Here is a 24,358-nt window from a genome sequence, read left to right on the forward strand (position 1 = left end):
TTCCTAAGCAGAGAGCCTGAAAGAAACAGAATCTGGATCTACAAAAAGTTATTGGACTAAATTTTTGAAAGTATAGATAATAATTAACTATAAATAAAACATTTCTGGGGGAGCAAGGCTGGTCCAGTGGTTGGGGCACTGGCCTGGGATATGGGAGATCCAGATTCAATTCTCTGTTCTACCACAGACTTCCTGTGTGACTCTGGGCAAGTCACTTAGAAAAGTAAGAAGCAACAGATATAAAACAGTAGAAGTTCTTTTTCTAATGCAATTTAATTAACCCCTGGAACTCGCTGTTGCAATCTATCAAGTTTTGAGAAAGGTTTAGACACTTTTATCGTAACTATGTACTTGTAGATGCTATTCTTATCCACATAAAGATGTCAGCCCTTATGCTACAGGCACTGATCATCACTTGGGGTCAGGCAGGAATTTACTCAAGACATAGTATTATGGATAAATGACCAGATGCGTGATGGAAGCCACTTACCTTTCTCTGAAGGTAAGAAGTATAGGACACTCTCACAGGCAGGATCTGGGGAAGATAAAATGGTCTGGTCTGGTATGGCAGTGTTTGTGTAGGTAGCCCAGTATTTATGGGATATTGCACAAAACTCTTTTTTGATGCAACCCTGCCTGAGACTACAATATCCAGGGATATTTGAAGGGATGAGCTATAGTACAATAAAATTATAAATCGCAAATGCTGCATACCATATTACAGTGTTCTGCGAGAGATTTAGCAGCTGTAACAGTGTACATGTCAATGTGCATTACCTGCTAAATGCATTAATCCTAAACTGTCTATCAGGAACTAGGAATTTAATCTTGCCCCTACCCCATTAAATAGACACAGAATATGAGATAAGTTAGGATCTAGTAAGGAGACTTAATAATGAATGACCATGGGGAAAACAGTGCTCAAATTGCTTCTGTGAGCTGAATGTATCTGCACCCATTCCCACATGGCACAAGCCTTAAAACAACCATCTGGTCCAAATATGCACAACTTCTGCATTGAGGATGGTCACTCTTGTCCAACACAAGTTTACTGTCCAGCAATTTGTATCTTGAGTGTCCTACAAATTTTTAATTAAACTAGCTGATCTGTTCTTATTCATCAGTATACATGTTAATAGTACAATCATTTCTACATAAATAAATCCATTTAAACTTAGACTAAAATCTATTACAGCAATCTCCCTGAGGAAGAGGTTGAGGTAGTTGTGGAAACTGATATATATAAAAAGTTTAATGGAATACAGCAAGGACAAGATGATTACAAATGAATAACCATAAATAGGTCAGCATTTCACAGGACATGTATCAGGACAGTGATGCAAGAGCATTTTGTAATCTTTTATAGAAAGGTTAATTACAGTAGATTGTCACCTAAACCTGTCTAAAAAGAACAATTTAACGGCTCAGATGAGGCCAAGATAACAAAGATGGTTCTGTGCTGCAGAGATCAGAATTAAATTGTGTAATTAATTGATTATGTTAGCTATTTGCTCCTAAAGCTGAGATCTTGTTTATAGTAGGATTCCAGATTTCACTTGGTTCCTTGGCCCTGCTTTATTTAGGTTTTTTCATGAATCCCAATAACCAGCATCTTACAATGGCTCCTTTCTGTGGGTAAAGGACAACCTTTTTAAACAAAATTGGTTCGTTTGTTTTTCTTTTCTCCAGAGCAGGTTTGCTTGGAGCAGACTTAAGTTAGGTTTCAGAGTAGCAGCCGTGTTAGTCTGTATCCACAAAAAGAAAAAGAGTATTTGTGGCACCTTAGAGACTAACAAATTTATTTGAGCATAAACTTTCGTGAGCTACAGCTCACTTCGTCAGACTTAAGTTAGCTGCTGAATGACAATTGATGTTCTTGCAAATTGCGTTTCAAAGGTGCGACCCGTTTAACCAATATATGCTGCACCACTCTCGGAGATGCATGCCTTGTATGTGGGTTCTGGGAAATAGACCCATTAATTAAAATTTACGAATTACACAGCCATGTAACTGAGCTTTGACCAGAAAACAGGACATCTTTATATAGCCCTGCAGACAAATGATGAAATAGTGTGAGGTTTTCAGTCACTGTTCATGTACAGTCTTTCATAATATGTACACATCTACTTCCAGTAATTCTGCTCACAAATACATGAGGTGCTTGTTACTAGTTGGTGTTTTTAATGTGAGTAAGTTCAGACTCCCAGTGAGGTGATTTATCTCCCAAAGTACAAATAACCTCTTGTTTTACACAGAGATGATTATTAGATTTACAATGAACTGAAAGGTCCCTGTGGAATGTTTTCAGATATTTTAAAAAGGAAAAACATTCATGAATGAAAGGGAATGTATGACTTTCTTTAATCTCCAGCATGCATTTTAGTGGATGGGTGTCTTGAATTTAAAACAAAAAGGAAAAAAAACAACCCTAGAATGAACTTATTTTAAAGCCTTTGTACCTTCATAGAAGGGGGGGAGGGGCAGGAGAAGGGGAAATAAAATCTAACCCTAGCACAATATCAAGTTGTTGGAGCCAAACAATTTTTGTACTTAAATGGGTAAGTTAAGTAGTTTTCAGGTTCTAAATATAAATATTAAACCAAACAAAAATAAAACCCATGAAGTTGGCAGCTATTTTGTAAGAGATAAGGTCTGGAAGGAAATACAGTGGTATTAAGTGAAGGTTCAAATGTGTCATTTCACCACAGCTCTGCAATATAAATAATATAGTGAAAAACGTGTGTGTGTGTGTAGATAGATAGTTTTCTTGTTTATCTATCACCTGGAAGCTTTACTGGGAGTTCATTGTCATTTAAAATAAACTTTCTTTCCTCCTTTTCCTGACTAAACAGGAGCACCTGATAGAGAATGAGGTATCCATACTGCGCCAAGTGAAACACCCCAATATTATCATGCTGATCGAGGAGATGGACACTCCGACAGAACTCTATCTGGTGATGGAGTTAGTCAAGGTAAGACTCTTTCAAGGAATTTTCTTTTTCATTTTATCTACACATAATGTGGAGTCTAGGAAGATTCCAATACCACATGTCTCTCCGGAGACATAATCAGATAAGCATTTTGATGAGAACTTCCAATTAATCATGCAAATACTGTTGTTAAATTCCATTAAAATGAAAAATTGTTACCATATTTCACCTGGCATTATACTATTCACATAGCAGGGATTTAAGGTGCTTTTTGTAAGGTAAGTGCCTGGTCTAAAGGGAAATACAGATAACTTCTTGTTCCATATTTGGAACTTTTAAAATTACATTGTTATATCATCACAACATGCACAGTAAACATGTCACCAGCTTCCAACATTTTTCTCCATCAGCTTTTCTTATTTAATCATTCACATGCAGCTATGTGAATTACTCGGTTTGCAATTAATCTATATCCTGTAGACAATAGACACAATTACTAAATATGTTACACTCCTCTTCACACACACAGTCCTGTTTCTTCAGTCCAAAAGCACAAATCTCTACACTTCAGCTAGAGGAGATATCCAACTGCTGGCAGATCTACAGCTGGTGGTAGTTATGTTGCTTATCTTCTGTGGACTGAATGCTAGATGTGCTGTCAGAGAGAGAAAAATCTTGTGAGCTCCACTTTGCTGGCATTGGAGAGTGATACTGCACTCTTGTCAATTACCAAGCCAAAGGCATTATGAAGCACCTCTGTCGAAACATTTTAATGCATAGCATAGACATGTTACACAAACCAGGGGTTTTTGGCATATTACTCAGGCAATTCTGCGCCACTGCGCAAGCGCAGACTTAATGTCCCTGCAGATTTTACTCTTTCCCCCACAGAAAAATTGATTCATGCTTCCCTCCCAGGTCAGGGGGCAGGAGGGAGTCTGGTTTGGCCATCAGGAGCAGCAGGGGCAGATGCAAGTCACCGCCTTGGGGTCTGGGGCTGGGCTCTCTCTGTCCCTCTCGTCGCTATCATGGTGCACCCAGAGCTGGGAGGGGCAGGGCTAGGGGAGACTGGGCAAGTGGCACCTACCCTGCGCTGGACTCCAGCTGCTAATCCCAGCTGGGCTGAGGGAATGGGACTTCCTCTGACCCTGCATAGGCCAGGGCCAGGTCAGACCCATCCCCAGGAACTTTCCTGGGCTGCTGGAAGTTCCGCCCCTACTTTCTGCCATCATTGCACTCCAGCTGTGGGGGAGGGGGTCATTGTACAGAGAGCTGCACCTCCCAATGCCCAACCACCAGGCATCTGAACTCTCCCTCACCCCCTGTACCGAGACCACCCCCTGGTGAGTCACCTGCACCTCAAATCCCCACCATGCTGAGACCCACCCACCCTGCACCAAAATAATTGAAAATGGTGTGATTTATATTGTTGTTTTGACAAAATGTGCACAATTTTGCAAGAATTTTATTTTTTGGATGCAGAACTCCCTCAGGAATAGCATATGGCGCAGCAAAGGAGGCAGAATGACATGCACAATTATTGTTTAAAAGGAAACACCTGAAAAATATTATATAGAAGAAAAATAGATTCCGTGTTACAATACTTAGCATATTTTCCCCATCATAAATAAGAAAATATACAAATATACTGAAACAATCCAGAAATTTCTATGTGGCATAGGTCTGATATTTCTTAGTCGTTTGTTTTGTGACAAGATAACTAATAATTTGAGTGTCTATGCCATTTGAGTTAGATTTGTAAACCCATATCAAATATGAGACTTCTCACATGTGTTTGCACACGAATGTACATTCTTATCTCCCGTACAGGAACAATAGCAAACATGCAAACTAGTCTGTATGTTAAAACAACAGCAGTATACCCAGACTTTATCAGCATATTGGATAAAAGTATAAATCAACATTTCAGATTGTATTGCTATCTACAAATTTCACTGTACTCAAGAACCTTTTCCACAACATCTGTTTGCTTGAAACCCCCTGGTTAAGGTCTGTAGCTGCTGGTTTAGTACCACTGCTTCATTTCTGGCTATCTCTAGAAACAGTTTTTATGTGGCAGATGGCTTTTTTGTTTTTAAGATGCAACTTTTCCTCTTTTTATAAGTGTTTTTTAAAAAAAAAAAAAGGGGGGGGGGAGGGGATAATCTTTGCATATATATCCTGAATTGCTGCTGCTTTCACATGTGCTGCAATGCTTGGAATTCCACCTCCAGCCCAGCCAAGTCACTCCCCCACTTGTATCCAAGGTAACCATCATAGTGGCACACAACTTAAATTAACTGCGGCACGTGGAAATGCCATATAAATAAAAATATTTCTTTACTACTGTTTTAAAAATGCTGTTACATACCCCTGAGCTATAATGGATGCTGGTAGGATATTGCACAACAGGTATGCTCAAAAAACACCAGGCAGACTCTATGCCATATATTACATGAGGCAAATATGCTGTAGAATGCAGCACTGTTGTCCTGCCTCATCCTTATTTATTTTTACTTTTCATAATGTTTGCACTAAGTATTTCTAACATGTAATTTATTATGTAATTATTATTGAGTATTTGCATTACAGCATCACCTAGAGGCTCCAGCTGCTAGGCACTGTATGAACAAATAGGTCTGTAGTACTCTGACGAGTTTATAATGTAAATAGACACAACAGTAAAAAGCAGGGAGAAAGGAAGTGGTGGTATCCTCCTCTTACTGCTGGGGAACTGAAGAGCAGAGTGGTGAAGTGACTTGCCTAACGACCCACACAAGCCTGTCGAGAATAGAACCCAGTTACCCTGAGTCCCAGTGCCTGAGCCTACAAGTTCATCCTTCCCTACCATGATAGCTGTTTCCAAGGGCTTGTCTACATGAGGAAAAAGCCTGTAATAGCTGGTGCACTTTGGAAATGTACAAAGCTAAACCATGTGAGGCCACTCTCAGTAAGTGGGTCCACACAGGGAGTTAGTGAGGAGTTGCTAGTGCGCTTTAAACTTACACCCTAGCTTACTGTGCATCAACTTCTCCATGTAGACAAGCCTCAAGTTGTGCAGCCTATCTTTCCCATATAATACATGACATAGGTTTTTGAGTATGCCTCGAGTGCAAGGATGTTGAAGTATGGCTTTCTCTGACATCTTTTCAGCAGTCTGACTAGGGTACTGACACCTGATGATTTTTCTTGTCATTGCCTTTGATGTTTTCCCTTACTTTAGGGAGGCGACCTGTTTGATGCTATCACTTCTTCAACAAAGTATACAGAGAGAGATGGTAGCGCAATGGTCTACAACCTAGCCAGTGCACTGAAATACCTCCATGGTCTCAACATTGTGCACAGAGACATTAAGCCAGAGAATCTCCTGGTATGTCACTTGTTTTATCATGCTTTCCATTGCCTCATCCCCCACCAGATGTAAATGTTCGTATGTAAATGTTAAGAATCCAAGGAGCTGAACAATCACACATAGAACATGAATTTAGAATGACTGCATGCTTAAAATAAATCTCTTTCCATTAAATATTAATAGACATAGGGACAGTGATCTGTGCTTAATGTGCACTAGACTCTAGACCCTCCTATCATTTACATTTTGATTGCTGGCTCTGACTTGGATAAGCACAAAAGAGGGTTTAAAATGTGTTAATGAATTGTTTACAATCCTAGTTTCAATTCAAAACAACGGTTTTAATTCCTTTCTGAAGATCCCAGGGTTATTTCAGGTAAAATATTTCCCCTCCCATTGCCACATCAGGTAAAGTCTTTTTGATGACTTCTCAGTATCCTAGCTATAAACTCTGAGAGTATGTTTATTTCCTCAGAAGGAACTATATTTCATTTCCATTAATTCCCATCAGGGACATAAATATCTACTACCTGGTAGCAACAAATATTGTGGATTCTGTTTTACAAACTCCAAGTGGAAATTGGCAGTGGAGTGAATGCGTTATTCTCTGCTGCTTTGTACCTTATATAGGCAGAGTATGCAAAAGGTTACTAAGTCACTGACAGCAGAGGTAGTGTTTAACAACCACATTGCACAGGTGTAAATAACTACCTACAATGCAAGGCATTGGACAACCAAGTCCAGAATCCACATCACAGGCACAGTGTCATCAGTAACTGGAAGCCTTATGTGATGGGTTATTTAAGCTCTCTTTAAGAATAAAAGGAGTACTTGTGGCACCTTAGAGACTAACCAATTTATTTGAGCATGAGCTTTCGTGAGCTACAGCTCACTTCATCGGATGCATACTGTGGAAACTGCAGAAGACATTATATATACACAGAGACCATGAAACAATACCTCCTCCCACCCCACTCTCCTGCTGGTAATAGCTTATCTAAAGTGATCATCAAGTTGGGCCATTTCCAGCACAAATCCCGGTTTTCTCACCCTCCGCCCCCCAGTGAGTTTGTGTGTGTGGGGTGGGGGGGCGGAGGGTGAGAAAACCTGGATTTGTGCTGGAAATGGCCCACCTTGATGATCACTTTAGATAAGCTATTACCAGCAGGAGAGTGGGGTGGGAGGAGGTATTGTTTCATGGTCTCTGTGTATATATAATGTCTTCTGCAGTTTCCACAGTATGCATCCGATGAAGTGAGCTGTAGCTCAGGAAAGCTCATGCTCAGATGAATTGGTTAGTCTCTAAGGTGCCACAAGTACTCCTTTTCTTTTTGCGAATACAGACTAAGAGGGCTGATACTCTGAAACCTGTCATTAAGCTCTCTTTGTTTGTCAGTCCTGTTAATGGTTTAATGAGAGTGCACCACAGGGGAAGCTGATAGAAGGGATTTATGTCTCTTACTCCATCAGCGGCATTTGAACAAACACAGACAACAGGGCTGGAATTTGCAAACTCTTAAGCTATGGCTACACTACGCAGCTTTTAGTGACGTGGCTATGCTGCTACAACCCTGCCACTAAAAGCCACACATTGTAGCTGCTGTTTGTTGGCAGGAGAGAACTCTCCTGTGGACAAAAAACTTCCACCCGCCCCACAAGCGGCCGTGGCTTTGTCAGCAGGAGAGAGCTCCTGCCAACAAAGCGTGGTTCACACTGGTGCTTTTTGTCAATAAAACTTTTGTCGTTCAGGGGGTGTATTTTTTTTTAACACCCCTGAATGACAAAACTTTTGCCGACAAAGTTCTGGTGTGGACAAACCCTTACTAAATTAGAGTCCTTTCTTACCCCAGCAGTCCCATTGACGACAGCGAGTAAGGATTTCCAGGACTGGGTCCTTCCTTTAGCAGTGAAATTTGAGGGGGGAAAAATGTATTCAGACCTTAGTTTGATACATTTTTAGTTGCAAGGTATGTGGACACTGGGTTGTTAAGCTGTGGATACAGGGATTCTAACATGGTTTTTTTATTATTATTACTGCTATTATTATTGATTATTTATTTGGTACCCTTTATTTTGTGCAAGTATTGCTATTCTTCATGGATGATACTGATTTAAAATTTTATACTAAATATGTTACTTTATGTGAAGTGGCTAGAATGTTGTATAGACACTGCAATCTAAATGAATAGTGACCCTTTAACAATAGGACCTGAAAGTTTTCTGGCAGAAAAAAACACCCTTGGCAGCTATGAGGTAAGGGAGAGAAAAATAGAGACGACCATGGTCTTATCTTCAAGTGTATCTCAAAGCTTAGCCACTCTGAAGATTGCATGTTCATGCTGAATTAATTTCAATATAGTGTGCTGGTCCAAAAGCAAACAAGAGTGTGTACAGTTTTAGTGGCAGCCCCTGGCATGCCATAGTTGATCTTGTTCATTTTAAAATAATAATGTGGTGACATCAGGATCTTGGGTGGATTGGAGTTCTGAGGCTAATCTGACATTTTAAGCCTCCATTAGTAATGGAATCAGGTATAAATAGGCACAAACACCCTTTTTGCCTAGAAAGCTTAACGAAATTACTCAACAGTTGCAAGTCTTATTCATTGTGATTGACATTGGCATGCATGTTAAAATAACATAATAGAAGTGCATGTAAATGTAAATGTGTCAATTGCTTCTTATACTATCCAGCAATTCAGTTCTTTAACCTGAGATCATCCAGATGTTTGATTTTCATTCTTTTTACCAGTCATACACTAATAAATACGAACTGTGTCGTCATTGACATGTGAAATTATATCAGGGAGCGCAAAGGTTTCCATTAGAGCTGTGAATTATAACAGGGCGATGACTAAGGCTATGTTTTAGTAAAAGTCATGGACAGGTCGTGGGCAGTAAACAAAAATTCATGGACCGTGACCTAAATTCTCTGTGAGCTGCATGGCCATGCAGCAGCCTGTTTAGCACCATGCAGATGCTCAGGAAACCAGCCCAGCCGGGACCTGCTGGGGCACACCTCCCCCAGCCCCAACTCAGCCCCAGACCTGTTGTGGCAGGGGAGGGGCAGCCTGAATGCAGCATGGAGCGGCCAGGGCAGGAGCTAATTGATCCAAATCCTCGCACCAACTTGGGCACTGTTTGGTCCATAGTCTCGCGCCTCGTGGTGGAGAGGGCTCTGGTTGGTTTAGAGCCGTGAAGGAGCACGGACTATCAAGCATCAGTGGGCGGGCTGGCCCCCCCTCCACCAGCCCGGACCTGTTGTGGCCAGGGGAGGGGCGCCTATCCTGCTGTCCCAGCCCAGAGCTGCTGTGGCAGGAAGGGACACCTCTGCCTCCCAGGTGCTGCTGTGGGGAGAGAGAGCTGGGGGGAGTCCTTTCTCCCTGCTGTAGCCCCGGGGCACCCTCCTGCACCCGAAACCCTTCATCCCCGGCTCCACCACCAGCCGGAGCCCTCACCCCCTGCACCCCAGCCCTGAGCCCCTCATCCCTGAGCCCACCCCAGAGCCTGCATCCCCAGCTGGAACTCCTAACCCTCTGCTCCAGCCCTGAGCCCCTCATCCCTGGCCCCACCCCAGAGCTCACACCCCCAGCCGCAGCCCTCACACCCCTGCACCAGCCCTGAGCCCCTTCCCACACTCCAAACCCCTTGGCCCCATCCCCACCACATGAATTTTGTTATGTGCACCAGTATGAAGGTGATGTGTGACACTCCAATTTTAAAATCTAGCTGTGCTCATGTCTCTTGTATTCATTTTGCTGTGGACATTCAGGTTTTACTTGCAGAAAGCAAATCTGAAGCTAACATTGAGTTGTTATAAGAGAGACGCTTACAATCACAACAAGTAACACCATGTGACTTGTGACCGATAACAATTCAGATATAGAATACTTGTAGCAAGCTGTTCACAGGCATAGAAGATGAAAAAATCACGCTAGAAATCAGTCAGTATACAATTGAGGAAATGCCAGCTGCGTGTGAACATTCCACAGGCCATAAAAAGCTGTATTTGTCATGAATTAGTCACTCTGCTCTAGTAGTTGATTGGGGTTGAGTAGATTAGCTGTGCGTCATTGTGTTTCTTGGTAGGTTGGAGTAGTTGTTCATTCCAATTTTGGGTATTCCTGGTGTTTCCTTTCTAACTCCGTTGGTTTGACTCACAGACTTCAGTACAGGTAGCCTGGTGTGGTATAGTTGGAGTTAGTTGAGGACAGTCGTCTTTGTTGCTATGTACCATGGGATAGAATAACTACAGATCACAGATTTTTAGAAGTAATCTAGAGGAGCTCCTGTTTCCCAGATTGGGAATCTGAGTTTCAGAAAGATTGTGACTTTCCACTTGATTCTAAATAGATTTAAAACAAACAAAAACCCATGTATCACCATGAGAATTTTGTTTTTCAAACTACCACTTTTGTGAGAATTCTATAACTCATGTTTCTGGGCCTTTTGCTGGCTCTGCAAAAACAATTAACTAACAAATATTACTTGTGCTGACAATCAGCAATCCAGCTGTACAAAACTGGAAAGAAGCAAAACTTCTTTGTTCGGTTCTGAACACGGGTGGGGAAAAAAACCCTCCTCCATGCTTGTTAAATTGAAAAGGACAAATTGGAAAATAAAGATTTATCTTCAAACCTATAACCAGTAATTCCAAATCATGGGTAGTGTGTGTTTTTTTTTGTTTTTTTGTTTTTAGAAAAATCACTTGAGAATATACTTTAAATAGGATCCTACTGATCTGCTGCTTGTAACACTTCACTGAAAATTTGAAAATAAAATGTTCTCCCCACTGAATGTCTCTCTCTATTTTGCAGAATTGTCCTCTTGCTACTTTTTTCCTTTTTTTTTTTTATTGTCACAAATTGACTTCATTTTGTTTGATTCCTTCCTGCATGCACCAGTATAACATATATCATAGGTGATGCTCGCAGGAATATGTACCAGTTAGTTGCCATTATTGGAATCCTGAGATGATTATTTAGTCAACACTAGTTTATTTAAGAAATTTAATAATCTGTAATATATGTTAGTAGGTGGAAAAATGAGTGGGTTTTAAAACACACTGACTTGGCAAATAAAAACATGTAGTTATATAAGTAAAGGTTGAGTATGGCATACTAATTTGTTTAACTTGCTCTCTTCCTCAGTTGATAGGTTTTTTTTTGTTTTGTTTTGTTTTTTACCGTAATCTTATTCACTAGTGTAAGCAAACAGAAAGGAGTAGAGTGGGCATAGTTATCACTTACAACAATGGGCCCAATTCTGGCCACTCTTGCATAGGTGTGATTTCTCTCTGAAGCTCCAACGCCGCTAACACACTCATGTAACTCTGCCCACTTGAGTTGTTCCATTGGCTTCAGTAGGACTAGCTGCAGGAGTAAAGATATGCACATATATAAGAATTTGCAAGATTGGTCAGTCCTTACTCATTTTAGTCATTATTACTGCTTACATCAGTGAAGAGAGGGAAAAATTAGGCCCAGTTTTTAGGAAAAACCAATAGACATTTTGTTAAACTACGTAAAGCAATAGTTCACCCTTTAGCTACATAAGGATGGGCAGGGATGGTGTCCCTAGCCTCCGTTTGCCAGAAGCTGGGAATGGGCAACATCATCAATCACTTGATGATTACCTGTTCTGTTCATTCCCTCTGGGGCACCTGGTATTGGCCACCATCGGAATACAGGATACTGGTAGTGTGACCAGATAGCAACTGTGAAAAAACGGGATGGGGTGGGGGGTAATAGGCGCCTATATAAGAAAAAAGTCCCCTAAAACTGGACTGTCCCTTTAAAAATGGGACATCTGGTCACCCTAGATACTGGGCTAGATGGACCTTTGGTCTGACACAGTATGGCCATTCTTATGTTCTTAACATCCTGTCATCTGTAACAATATTATTTGTGCTATACATGGCAGCACAAGTAACTAGGTAGAGACTTTTATGTCCAATCCGGATCAAGAATAGGGCTAAATTCTTTAACCTTTAGAAGATTTTCATGACTTTTGATAACTCGGGGATAAAGAAATGTGAGTTCAGCTCTTGTTGTAGGGGCCATAGAAGCTGGTAGTGTGTTTCATTAGTCCCAACTAGAGTAGCTTTTATATATACGATGAACATTAATAGTTAGAAATGCTTTATTATTGCTATAATTTTAGCCAGATTCCAAAAAGAACCCTCACAACATTATAAGGCTTATTATACATTTCAGAAATTTCTGTGTACAGAAATGATTAGAGGAACGACATGCAGGAATTTGCTCAGAGGCTGAATGTAATGAGTAAGTGAGGTGTAGCTCACGAAAGCTTATGCTCAAATAAATTGGTTAGTCTCTAAGGTGCCACAAGTACTCCTTTTCTTTTTGCGAATACAGACTAACACGGCTGCTACTCTGAAACCTGAGTAATTTTAAACACCAATACTTCTAAATCAGATTTAAGGGCAATTTGTAAACACAATGGGCCAATCTCTGTTTCAGTTTACTCTGGTAAATTTGGTATTTACAGTAACTGAAGACTAACTCCATTTAAGTTAAAGTAGTTACTCGAGGCTTACACTGCTGTAAGTGAAAACAGAGTCTGGCACAGATTATTCTCATCTGCAAGAATAATAAAGTGTTACTGTTGTGCCTGTATATTTATTCCAGTCACTTTGAGAAGTTATTGTGTATTACTGCTTCGGTGACTTGGAAGATTTACAACAAATGTGGCAATTCCTGTTTTATAAATCAACTGTCAGCAATCCAGGGAGCAGTTCTAATAATGCTCCAGAGTGTCTGTATACAGTGTAATGTGTTAGGGGCTCCTTTTTTCAAGTAGTCTGGTAATAGGCTTTTATTGCAATTTTGAATGGTGATTTGAATGTGGTGGATTACAGGAAACAGTTGCTAAATGATGACTTTGATACTATCTTTAGGTGACCCATTGGGATTGAATGCATATTAAGCATGCAAAAATTTTGCTATATTTTTAGAACTGTCCCTGAAGCACCTAGTGCAAATGAAAACTATTGTGTGTACACATTTCCACATAACATACATTTCTTGATAATCTATCCAATAATTCCATAAACATGGAAGTTTAGACATGCATTTTGCACCTAAACTATGGATATAATGCATTGCATGCTTAAGTAGTCAGCAAAAAATATGTGGGCAAACCTGTGGACATCCTCTTTATGTCCTCCGTAGGGTCTGCATTCCTAAGTGCCACCTTTAGAAAATGCAATTAAATCGCTTGTGTAATTACCTTTGGCGTCCTTTGAGCGAGAGAGAGTGGGGAGAGTCCAGTGCACTGCTCTCTAAATCAGAGGTTCTCAAAGTGGGGGATGGGCCCCGCTGGAGGGCACAGAATGTATTCTAGCGGGGTGTGAGAAACTTTAGGGAAAAGAAACTTACTGCACACATTTTACCCACAGCAATCACACCATTTTTGTGGGTTTGGCACGGCATAAAAGCAAATTTCACAAATGTGTTACACATCTGTGAAATTTGCTGTTTATGCCATGACAAACCCATGAATAATATGTGATATCGCCACAGAGTTTCTCAAACTAGGGGCCTGGACTTGAAAGGGGGTCAAAAGCCTGTTGGGGGATTGCGATATTGCTACCCTTCCTTTTGTGTTGCTGCTGGCAGGCAGTGCTGCCTTCAGAGCTGGGTGCCCAGCCAGCAGCCATGGCTTTCTGGCTGCCCAGCTGTGAAGGCAGAGCAGCAATACCATGCCACCCTTACTTCTGTATTGCTGTTGGTGGGAGGCTCTGTCTCCAGAGCTGGGCACCTGGGTAGCTGGGCACTGCTCTCCGCTCTGCCTTCAGAGATGGGCCAGAGAGACCAGAATTCACAGGGGAGACCATATTTCACAGTCTGATGTAATTTTTCGTGGCCACAAATTTGGTACATATAGAGTGTTCAGCTGGCACTTTGCATTTGACTCGAGATGGTGCTGTGCATTTTGACAGATTTCTGTTAAGCTTGCATAGCGTTATACAAAGTTGTTGCCATCTGTACGTTAATCCACTTGCTACGACATGGTGTGCACACTTAACTGAAGGTAGAAAGGGATCTCTGGACAGCTGTCTCAAGCATCCAACCCAGGGTGGAATTGCTGTGCTCCAAAAAACAGGCACACCCATCACGTTAGTAACAACAGTTTGAGGCAAGTTAGCAATATCTCACTTAAAATTTACAGTACTATATATTTAAATGGCTCTTTTTGAATCTGTGCATTACTGTTTTTAATGTTTAGTGAAAGTTGTATCGTGGTTTTTTTATCGGTATAGGTACTTGTGTGGTGGGGGAAGGGGATAAACTACTACAGACACAAAGAAAGGGGTGTGATCAAATAAGTTTGAGAACCACTGCTCTTAAATGGATCTGTGTTTATGGCTGTTTTTCGGGTAGGTTTCTTTTAGGGAGAGGTTCAGTACTTTGGCAAATATGTGGAGTTGTGTTGCTTGACATAGGGAATACAGACTTCTGAGAAAGATAAGCACAGAGTTTCCATATTGGATATGGACTCTTTGAAGAAAAAGTACAGTTCAAATACCTAAATTTAAATATATTATACACAGAAGGCAAACTCAGAGGCCCAATTCAGGATTGGGAGTTCCATTGTGGTAGGCACTGTACGTACACATAATAAGAGAGAGTACTTGCTCAGAGTTTACAATCTAAAGACAACAAAGATGGCATACAAGTAAAGCGATCAGGTTGGTGATGGGTCTTGAGCGTTTGAAGGCAAGGGAGGCAGGCTTACAGGTCAGACTGGTGGGGGGAGGCTCTGTGCGTAAGTGGCAGCATGGAAGGAAGCACAGACACATTTGTGGGACAAGTGGACACTTAAAGCTGGCAGTGTTGGCTGAGTGAGGGCAGGGGCGGCTGATGTGTTGAGATACTAGATCAGTTGAGTAGCCAGGAAGGAGCAAAGATGTCAAAAGCCTTGAATGTGAAGACAAGAAGCTTGAACTTGGTGTGTTGGGGGGAGGAGGGGGCAGTGTGTGTTGGGGGGGAGGGGAGATTGATTAATGTGATCAGAACAGCAGGAAAAGATTTTAGCAGCTGCATTTTGAATGCAGTGGGTGATGTGGATGGCAGGGAGGCCACAGAGAAGATATTAGGCATTTTATAAAATGCAGAGCATAGTGGTCTAGTATTCTGAGGAAGAATTCCAGAACTCTAGTCCTGTCCATTACACTAACCATTGCTCTGGCCTTGGGCAATAAACACCTTGTAAGGGTGTTATGAAAATTTAATATTTAAACCTTAATTTAGAGTGTAATCTTCTCCAGGCAGGAACTTATCAACTACATCTGTCCTTCAGCATGAGTAATGCATCATTCTAAAGCATGCTCAGGATGGAAAGCACTATGTAAGTGAATAGTATTACTAAAAGCAATAGGAAATTGGTTCTAGATTTTTTAAGAGAAGGTGGGGACTAGATCTATCAAAAACAGAGCAAAATCTATTTTAAACATCATTTAGATTTATTTCCTTTCTCAAATTGAGTCTCATCCCATCAAAACTTTCCAAGAGAGAATTAAAGTTCCTTAAGCACAAAGATGAATCACTGGAAGTCAAAGCCTTCAAGAATCATGGAACAAAACCAATGAAGTGGATAGCTTAAGAATCTCTCTTCTCATCACATTATATCAAGTTCAGCCTTTGCTGTTTTACTCCCTCATGTACTGGAAAATAACCTTCAATCCCTGTTGTGTTTTTGCTAACCCCAGGTATGCGAGTATTCAGATGGAACAAAGTCCTTGAAGCTAGGGGACTTTGGACTGGCCACAGTGGTTGAAGGACCCTTATTTACAGTTTGTGGCACCCCTACATACGTGGCTCCAGAAATCATTGCAGAGACAGGGTGAGGATACAGCAGTTTTGTCTCCTATGTTGGCCTGTGAAAGACTGTTTATTACTCCGTGTGTGTGTGTGTGTGTGTGTGTAAGGGTCAAATTTTGACCCCTAGTAAATATTTGATTTCACTGCTCTGTGGGTATGAGTCATTTAAATAGGTCTTCAGCTGCTGGTCTGATGAGTGCAATATATCAGCCTCTTCCATATATATTTCCTCTGATACCACTCTGCAAAATATTTGTGTGCGCACATGTAACTTAGATAAGAGATGCTGCTGCAGCTAACTGCGTAATTGGGAAGGTGGCTCTGACTCTGTCACAAAGATCCTGGAAGTAAATCACAGACCTCTTGAGTGGGGAGGAGGTGATAGATGGCATGAATAATTTGGATTTTCTAATATCAGATTGTTTGATGCACTGCTGCTCTTGCATATCACAATTGTTGAAAAGTATTTTTGAGAGCTGTGAGAGACCATGATGTGAAAGGGTATTTGATCCACCTGCAGATCTAGAAAAATCAGACCAAATGTGACATGTTTTGACCTGCAATATTTTTATTCATATGTTTAAAAAGAAAAGTCCTGGTTCTTCTTCCTGGTTCATTCATACAGGAGACTCAAGACCTGGAAGCTTGCTCCCCAGTTTGGCAGTGTCTGGGAATGATGCAGAGGCAGTTTGTCCACTGTGGCAGGAGAGGGAAAGGATTTCCCCTTCCCTCCCAACAATATCCTCCTTTGATTATTATGGGCTGGTGCTGAAAAGAATCTGAATCAGACTAGAAAGCTATTGACTGTTCCATGGAGACTGGGGCATTGAGAACTAAAAACAAAGGAAAATGTGGGATCCTCAGGGCTCTCAGTACTCTGGAGGACACCAAGAAAAATATTGACTAGATGCCCCTCTTGTTATATTCCATGGTATTAATTGAAGGACAAACTCCACTCCTATGAAATGCCAATACATCTGCCTTTGGCAGACTCTCAGTATGTATTAATTTAAAAAACAGCTAACTAGAAGTGACACATTTTGGAAGCTTGCACAAGTAACACGTTCTCTTATTTTACAGATATGGCTTAAAGGTGGATATTTGGGCTGCAGGTGTGATCACATACATACTGCTTTGTGGATTCCCACCTTTTCGCAGGTGAGTTTAGTTCCAGGTCAAAGGGAAAATAGTAAAGAATTAATTACCTGAAGAATTGTTCAAATAAGGGGCGGGGGGAATCTGATTTTCTCACCCCCCCACCCCCCCATCTAGCAATAGTTGGCTCCAGCTGTTTCCAAACTATTATTTCCCCCAAGATTTTTTCTCCTTTTCTAACTGGCTTAAGCTTCCCCTAGTTTAGCTATCACCCTGCCCTTTTGATAGCTGTCATTTTTTCAATATTTTTCTGTGCACGAGAGAGAGAGAAGTGCAGTCCTGCCTATTTAAAAAAACAAAACCAAAAACCAGGTCCGGGTGACCAGCTGTCAGGTGTTTAGGGGGGTCTTCCTGTGAGAAGCCAGCTTTCTCGGTCCCTTTGTCCTCCAATCCCATATGCCACAGCAAGAGCTCAGTGCAGTGAGCATGTATTGTACACCCTCTAGTGTTTGCAGCTGGCAAGTTCAACTTACTGTTTTTATCTTGGAGAAATGGTCACAGGTAAGTGATTCCAGTTACAGAGTAGCAGCCGTGTTAGTGTGTATCCGTAAAAAGAAAAGGAGTACTTGTGGCACCTTAGAGACTAACAAATTTATTAGAGCATAAGCTTTCGTGAGCTACAGCTCACTTCATTGGATGCCAGTCCTTGCTTACAGACAGCTCCCCAACCTGAAGCAAATACTCACCAGCAACCACACAACAAAAACACTAACCCAGTAACCTATCCTTGCAACAAAGCCCGTTGCCAACTGTGTCCACATATCTATTCAGGGGACACCATCATAGGGCCTAATCACATCAGCCACACTATCAGAGCTCATTCACCTGCGCATCTACCAATGTGATATATGCCATTGTGCCAGCAATGCCCCTCTGCCATGTACATTGGCCAAACTGGACAGTCTCTACGTAAAAGAATAAATGGACACAAATCAGACATCAAGAATTATAACATTCAAAAACCAGTCGGAGAACACTTCAATCTCTCTGGTCACTCGACTACAGACCTAAAAGTGGCAATTCTTCAACAAAAAAACTTCAAAAACAGACTCCGAGAGACTGCTGAATTGGAATTAATTTGCAAACTGGATACAATTAACTTAGGCTTGAATAAAGACTGGGAGTGGATGTGTCATTACACAAAGTAAAACTATTTCCCCTTGTTTATTTCCCCTCCTACTGTTCTTGTAAAGTGCTGGAAATAGCCCACCTTGATTATCGCTATAAAAGGACCCCACCCCACCCCACCCTGCTCTTCTGCTGGTAATAGCTCACCTTTCTTGATCACTCTCTTGTTACAGTGTGTATGGTAACACCCATTGTTTCATGTTCTCTGTGTATATTAAATCTCCCCACTATATTTTCCACTGTATGCATCCGATGAAGTGAGCTGTAGCTCACGAAAGCTTATGCTCTAATAAATTTGTTAGTCTCTAAGGTGCCAAAAGTACTCCTTTTCTGATTCCAGTTAGCAATGTTCATTTAAATATCTTATTTCTGATACTTGAGCTCTGTAGATATCAACTGTTTTCAGTCTCATTACAAACTCAGTGCCCATCATATGACAGGGTTTGTAATCAGTGAATCAAAAATTTATGGTTACTCTGCATGTCCCGCATGTAATATCCATACTTAGATTTAATATCAAATCACTTTTCTTTTCTGAGATTGTTTGGGATGGGAGTAAAATAAAGTAACTGGAACTTTGGGAGGGAAGGAATCAGAAACCACATTTTAATCAGGAAGTATCTAATTTTTATGATCAGGTGACCAGAGTTATCCATTATGTATCGTTGCCTGTGTTTTTTCAAGGGCATGGGATACAATTACACAACAAAGGGCACATTTAGATTAGCTTTACTAAAAGTTAAAATTCGCCACTCTCTGTGGCTAAGTTGTTCCTCCCGGGTTGTTTTTAAATAATTGTGGAAAGGCAGAGAAGTTGCCATATAGTGCTACAATTTGTTTTTCAGACACAATTGACTGGCTAGCAATGTTTAGCTCACCCTTCAAAGATGTACCATATCCATTATAATTTTTCTGCCATGCTTCTGACTGCAACAATCAGGCATGAACAAATGTAAGAGAATCTGAGCAGTATTGTTAGAGATTTAAACCACTAATCAGAAGTGAGTACAATTGTAAAATTGGTCCCATATTGTTCAACAGATCTGCTCTGTGCGTATATTCTGTTTCTGCCCCCCCCCACACCTCTTTTTTTTTTTTTGGCACTATAGGAGCTATCTGTTCCTTTCACTGTTATGGATTATGCCAGTGGCACAGGTTGTTAAATTCAGCATGTGAGTGAATGTATCCCAGGTTTTCCTGATCTTCTCTGTGTACTTAAAAAAATGTCAGATTGGCTCACAGGAGAGGATCACATCACTGCTGCTAATGTGCCCACACACATCACTTGCCTATTGTGGCTGGTCCTCTGGAGCAATGGGGATGCTCGGACAAAAGAAAAGACTAACTTGATTTACTTTTCCTCCCCAGCACCAGCAGCAGATTGTGCCTTGTCTGTTACTGCACAGATTATTGTCCTCATGTTACCAATGCAATCCCTGCTTGAATGGAAGACAGGTTGAGGCCTTTCTCCTGTGTATTGTCTCCCCATCCTCACCACTACTGCCACCATAACTATGGTGTAATACTGCAAACTTACACTCCTAGAGTACAGGGTGGCAAACTGGTGGCAAAATTCTGTAATAGTTGATGTGAATTTTGCTTCTCCACCACCTCAAAAATGTAACTTTAATGCCTGTGACAAAAATTACACCTTTCTCTTGTTCTCTTCCATTGTTACTCATCCACAGCGAGAACAATCTTCAGGAAGATCTCTTTGATCAGATCCTCATTGGAAAGCTAGAGTTTCCCTCTCCGTACTGGGATAACATCACTGACTCAGCTAAGGTACTGAAATAAGTTAGGAACCTAGGGCTTCAAGATGTGAAATTGTTTGACAAGCCAGTGGGAGTATTGTGCCCTCCTGACTCCACAGAATCTATGCTATCGTACTATTGCTGACTATATTCCAAACCATAATACTCTTCAGAGCATGGCAGTGATGAAAATGCAGGTCTCACAACCCTACTTTCATGTTATTTTCTGGGTGAATGATTATAACAGAATGTTGATTACATGCAGTGAGCATTGCATGTAGATTGGCTTATTTAATGATGACTGTTATACTAGGTTCAGTGCTTCAGCTGCATTGTAAGTAAGTATCTCTCTCTCCAAATTTTCCCCCTCATCACCCTTTTGAGAGAGGGTGCCTTGCTACGTGGACTGGACACTGTTCATTTCACCTGTTCCTGTTTCACCTTTGGACTAGAGGCATTAAGCTGGCTAGAGCTCATTCAGATGCAAATAGCTGATTTGCCAGTTAAGTAAAAAAGTATTAGTAAGATACCACTTCCTTTTGATTTCATAGATTCAATTATTTAAAGGCAATGTTTGAAATTCTAACCCTAACTCCTACAGAGGCCCAAATGCTATAGTTAGGGCTCTACCAAATTCATGGTCATGAGATTTTAAAAATCATAAATTTCATTATTTCAGCTATTTAAATCTAAAATGTCACAGTGTTGTAATTGTAGGGGTCCTGACCCAAAAAGGAGTTATGGGGGCGTTGCCAGGTTATTGTAGGGGGGGTTGCGGTACTGCTACCCTTGCCTTCTGCACAGCTGCTGCTGCTGCCTTCAGAGCTGGGCAGCTGGGGAGTGAGCCTCTGAAGGCAGAGCTGGTGCCTGCAGAAGTAAGGATGGCATGGTATTGCCACCCTTACTTCTGCGCTGCTGCTGGTGAGGTGCTTCCTTCAGAGCTGGGCATCTGGCCACCAGCCACCACTCTCTGGCTGCCCAGCTCTGAAGGCAGTGCAGAAGTAAGGGTGGCAAAACCGTGACTCCCCTAAAATAACCTTCTGACCCTCCTGCAACTCCCTTTTGGGTCAGGACCCACAATTTGAGAACTGCTGGTCTGCCCCATGAAATCTGTATAGCATAGGGTAAAAACACACAAAGGGCCAGATTTCATGGTCCATGATGCATTTGTTATTCGTGGCCATGAATTTGGTAGCGCCCTAGCTATAGTAGTGTGCCCGAGAGTGATATGTGAATGATTGTTCACAGGATTCATTCCAGAGTCCAGGGGCACGTAGGTGCATTGTAGATGAAAATCACAGTTATCGAAGAAAGAAATCGGCTCCAGTTCTCTCAATCTCCTAATGGCCCTTTGCTAGAGTGGCATTGGTAGTAGCCTCATAAAAGACCACAGTCCCAATTCTTCCTTAAGGTAAACTTGTCTTGCACTGCTCTGAGAGCCAAAGCAACCCTAAAGCCAGCAAGTCTAGTTCCAGCCTAGAAGCACATTCACACAGCTTACAGTTTTCATAGCAGTGCCTTCCCCTTTTCTGGATGTTAGTATAGAAGTGTGGCCAGGGGTTCCCAGTTTTCAGCTACGAAAATGGTTCCTTCCTCAGGTCAATTGGCAATTTGCATAAAAGAGAGCAGCTTTCAGATCAGCACCAAGCAGCCTTAGAGGTGGCCCTCCTGCTCCAAACTTGCACTGAGTACAGTTTGACTAGCATGAAGCATCTAACCCCCTATCCCTTATATTCTTGCTGGGTAATTTGCTGAGAGAGTCATTTTCCAGAACTGGAGGATGAACAAAAGCCTCCTAATTGCACATGTATTGTTTCTCCAGAGAAGTTGCTGTCTACTAGAATAAGTTTCATTGGCATGTTCTTCATTCAGACATAAAGCAAGAGACATCCCTGAGGCTACAGAAACTTTCCCCCCAAAAAATGGGGCAGTTGGGTTTTAATTATGGGAATTATTTGACATTAATTAGTTTCTTCATGAGTGTTGTTTTGTGTCTGGAACCTGCATCTACACCAGCCAGTTGCAAAGGAGGAACTTGAATTAATAAATTCAATAAAAGTTTGAGATGAAAAGTTACACCTAGTGTTCATAACTTCACTGGCTGCCTTTTGTGTGACTAACCTCTTAAGATTTACTATGGCTACAGACCCACTTGTGATAGTACTAAACAGAAGTGTCATAGAAATATGCAGTGAACCTAAGGTCATCTATTGTATAGCCTCTGAACATTTGAAAGGCCTCGATTCAACAAAGCAGTTAAACATATACTTACAGTTAAATGTATGGTGAAATCCCAGTGACTTCCATGAAACATCAGTAAGCACATCAGCCATCTAGACAATGCCCCCAGACAGAGCTAGGCCAGGAAAAAAGGGGATTCCCCTTTCATGGCAGGAGTGGGAGGGAGGGAGGGATCTGTAGAAGATTGGTCAGCTGGCTAAAGACCCCTTTGTGCTTCTGGAGCAACACAAAGTAGCCATACCAAGGCAAATAATCTAGCCATAGTATAGATGATTAAAACAAACTAACACTGGGTGCTGTCAGTCATTTCTTTTGAATAGAATTCTTAAGTGCTCTGTGCTGATGGGTAGCTTTAATTTTCTAGCTATAACGGAATGATATCATCATAAATTTTTACAGATAGTTCTAGTGATAGCACTTAACATAAAAAAGTATCTCTATGAATTAGTTTACTCTATACAGTTAAAACATCCCTGCTAGTAATAGCTTTAAAATTTCAGGCTCATAAATGCCCTTGGCTTTTGGTACAAGCTGGTGCTCTTGGCAGGTCCCTTCTGCTCTGCTATCGTCCTCATCCCCACTGAGCCCCTTCAGCAGCTTTATCCTCTGTAAATTACTCAAACACTATGTGCCCTGTCACTTGATGGTTATAAAACATTATGGGACTTTATTTTTGCATGAGAGTATCTGCACGTGTGCTGTACTCAGAGGGTTTAGCAAGGATGCAATTCCATTCTGACTGTTCTGTCCATGCTGCCTGCACGTCTGTACAGAAGAATAAACATTTTATATTACAGCTGCAATTTAGAGTGTGCGGGTGAAATCCTGTCCCTGTGGGAGTCAAATAGGAGTTTTGCCATTGACTTCAACGGGGCCAGAATTTCACCCAGGTTGTGGAGAAACACCACTTTGAATGCTGGGAAGAATTCAATGCAAAAGCTGCTTCACATTTTAATATTAATGTTCCCTCTCTTCTCACTCTTTTATTTTTTAGGAGTTAATTAGTCTGATGCTACAGGTAAACGTAGAAGCTCGATATACAGCAGCACAGATCCTAGGCCATCCCTGGGTGTCCGTGAGTAAACTCTGCATTGTACTTGTCGCTAATTAGATATTTAATATTAAGATATAACTGTAATAGTGCTGTCAGAAGTAGTGACAGAACGCCGCTTGCCCAGTTCTGTTTATCAGGCAACTTCCGTGTCTCCTCATCAACATAGAATGAATTGCCTATAAATGACACAGCAGAGGGCAGTTATACTCTGAAGTCTACCTTTCTGCTGCACAGAGGTTATTGTGGGCTGTCTTTGAAGCAAATGAAACTGTATTTCCAAAAAAGCTCACAAGAATAAGGGATGGAGAGGATTCAACTGGGCAAGTTCTTTTGCTAACATGATTTTTCAGTGAACATGAGGATGCTTTAGAGACACAGCTAATGTAGGTAGCCAATATGTTGGCTGTTGACTCATAGCATAGGATTTTATCATTCTGTACCGCTACACAAGGAGATGGGCCGCAACTTTATATTCCAGTCGAGCAGGGTGAAGGGTTTTTTTTTTTCCCCTAACAGAAAATAGGTTGGAAGGCATTGATTGGGTAGCTGCTCTGACCCCCTCTGTAGCACCAAAAAGGCCCTCCATCCCAGACAGGCTTGCTTATGGCAGAGGGGCCTTATGGATAACTCAAGTGCCTGTTTTTGAAATTTGGCCCATAACCTGGTGCTCACAAAATACGTACATGGCAGCACCAGCACCTGCTTTGGTGTATATGTAGTCAGTGACATACTTTACATGCACAGTTAACCTGTGTGTAAAATGGAGAGGCACAATGTAGGGTCCCATTTTCAAAAATGTAACTTAACACGGCTTTTGTGTCTATAGGGAGAGACTCCCCGGAGGTCCATCTTTTGTGATACTAAACTGATCTCACCTACCAACAGTAATAATCAAACATT

General features: G+C 41.4%; 1 protein-coding gene across 3 annotated transcripts in view; it reads left to right on the plus strand.

Moving 5' to 3' along the window:
* Positions 1 to 24,358, plus strand: part of DCLK2 (doublecortin like kinase 2) — a 144,419-nt gene that overhangs the window by 113,173 nt on the left and 6,888 nt on the right. For all 3 annotated transcript variants that reach the window (XM_084626843.1, XM_084626841.1, XM_084626842.1), the window contains 6 exons: positions 2,853 to 2,972; positions 6,154 to 6,300; positions 16,015 to 16,148; positions 17,207 to 17,284; positions 20,098 to 20,194; positions 23,399 to 23,479. In XM_084626843.1, coding sequence (XP_084482969.1) covers positions 2,853 to 2,972; positions 6,154 to 6,300; positions 16,015 to 16,148; positions 17,207 to 17,284; positions 20,098 to 20,194; positions 23,399 to 23,479 — 657 coding nt within the window. The remainder of the gene's footprint in view (positions 1 to 2,852; positions 2,973 to 6,153; positions 6,301 to 16,014; positions 16,149 to 17,206; positions 17,285 to 20,097; positions 20,195 to 23,398; positions 23,480 to 24,358) is intronic.

This window comes from Lepidochelys olivacea (assembly GCF_965140295.1).
Source record: "Lepidochelys olivacea isolate rLepOli2 genome assembly, chromosome: 4".
NCBI lineage: Eukaryota > Metazoa > Chordata > Testudines > Cheloniidae > Lepidochelys > Lepidochelys olivacea.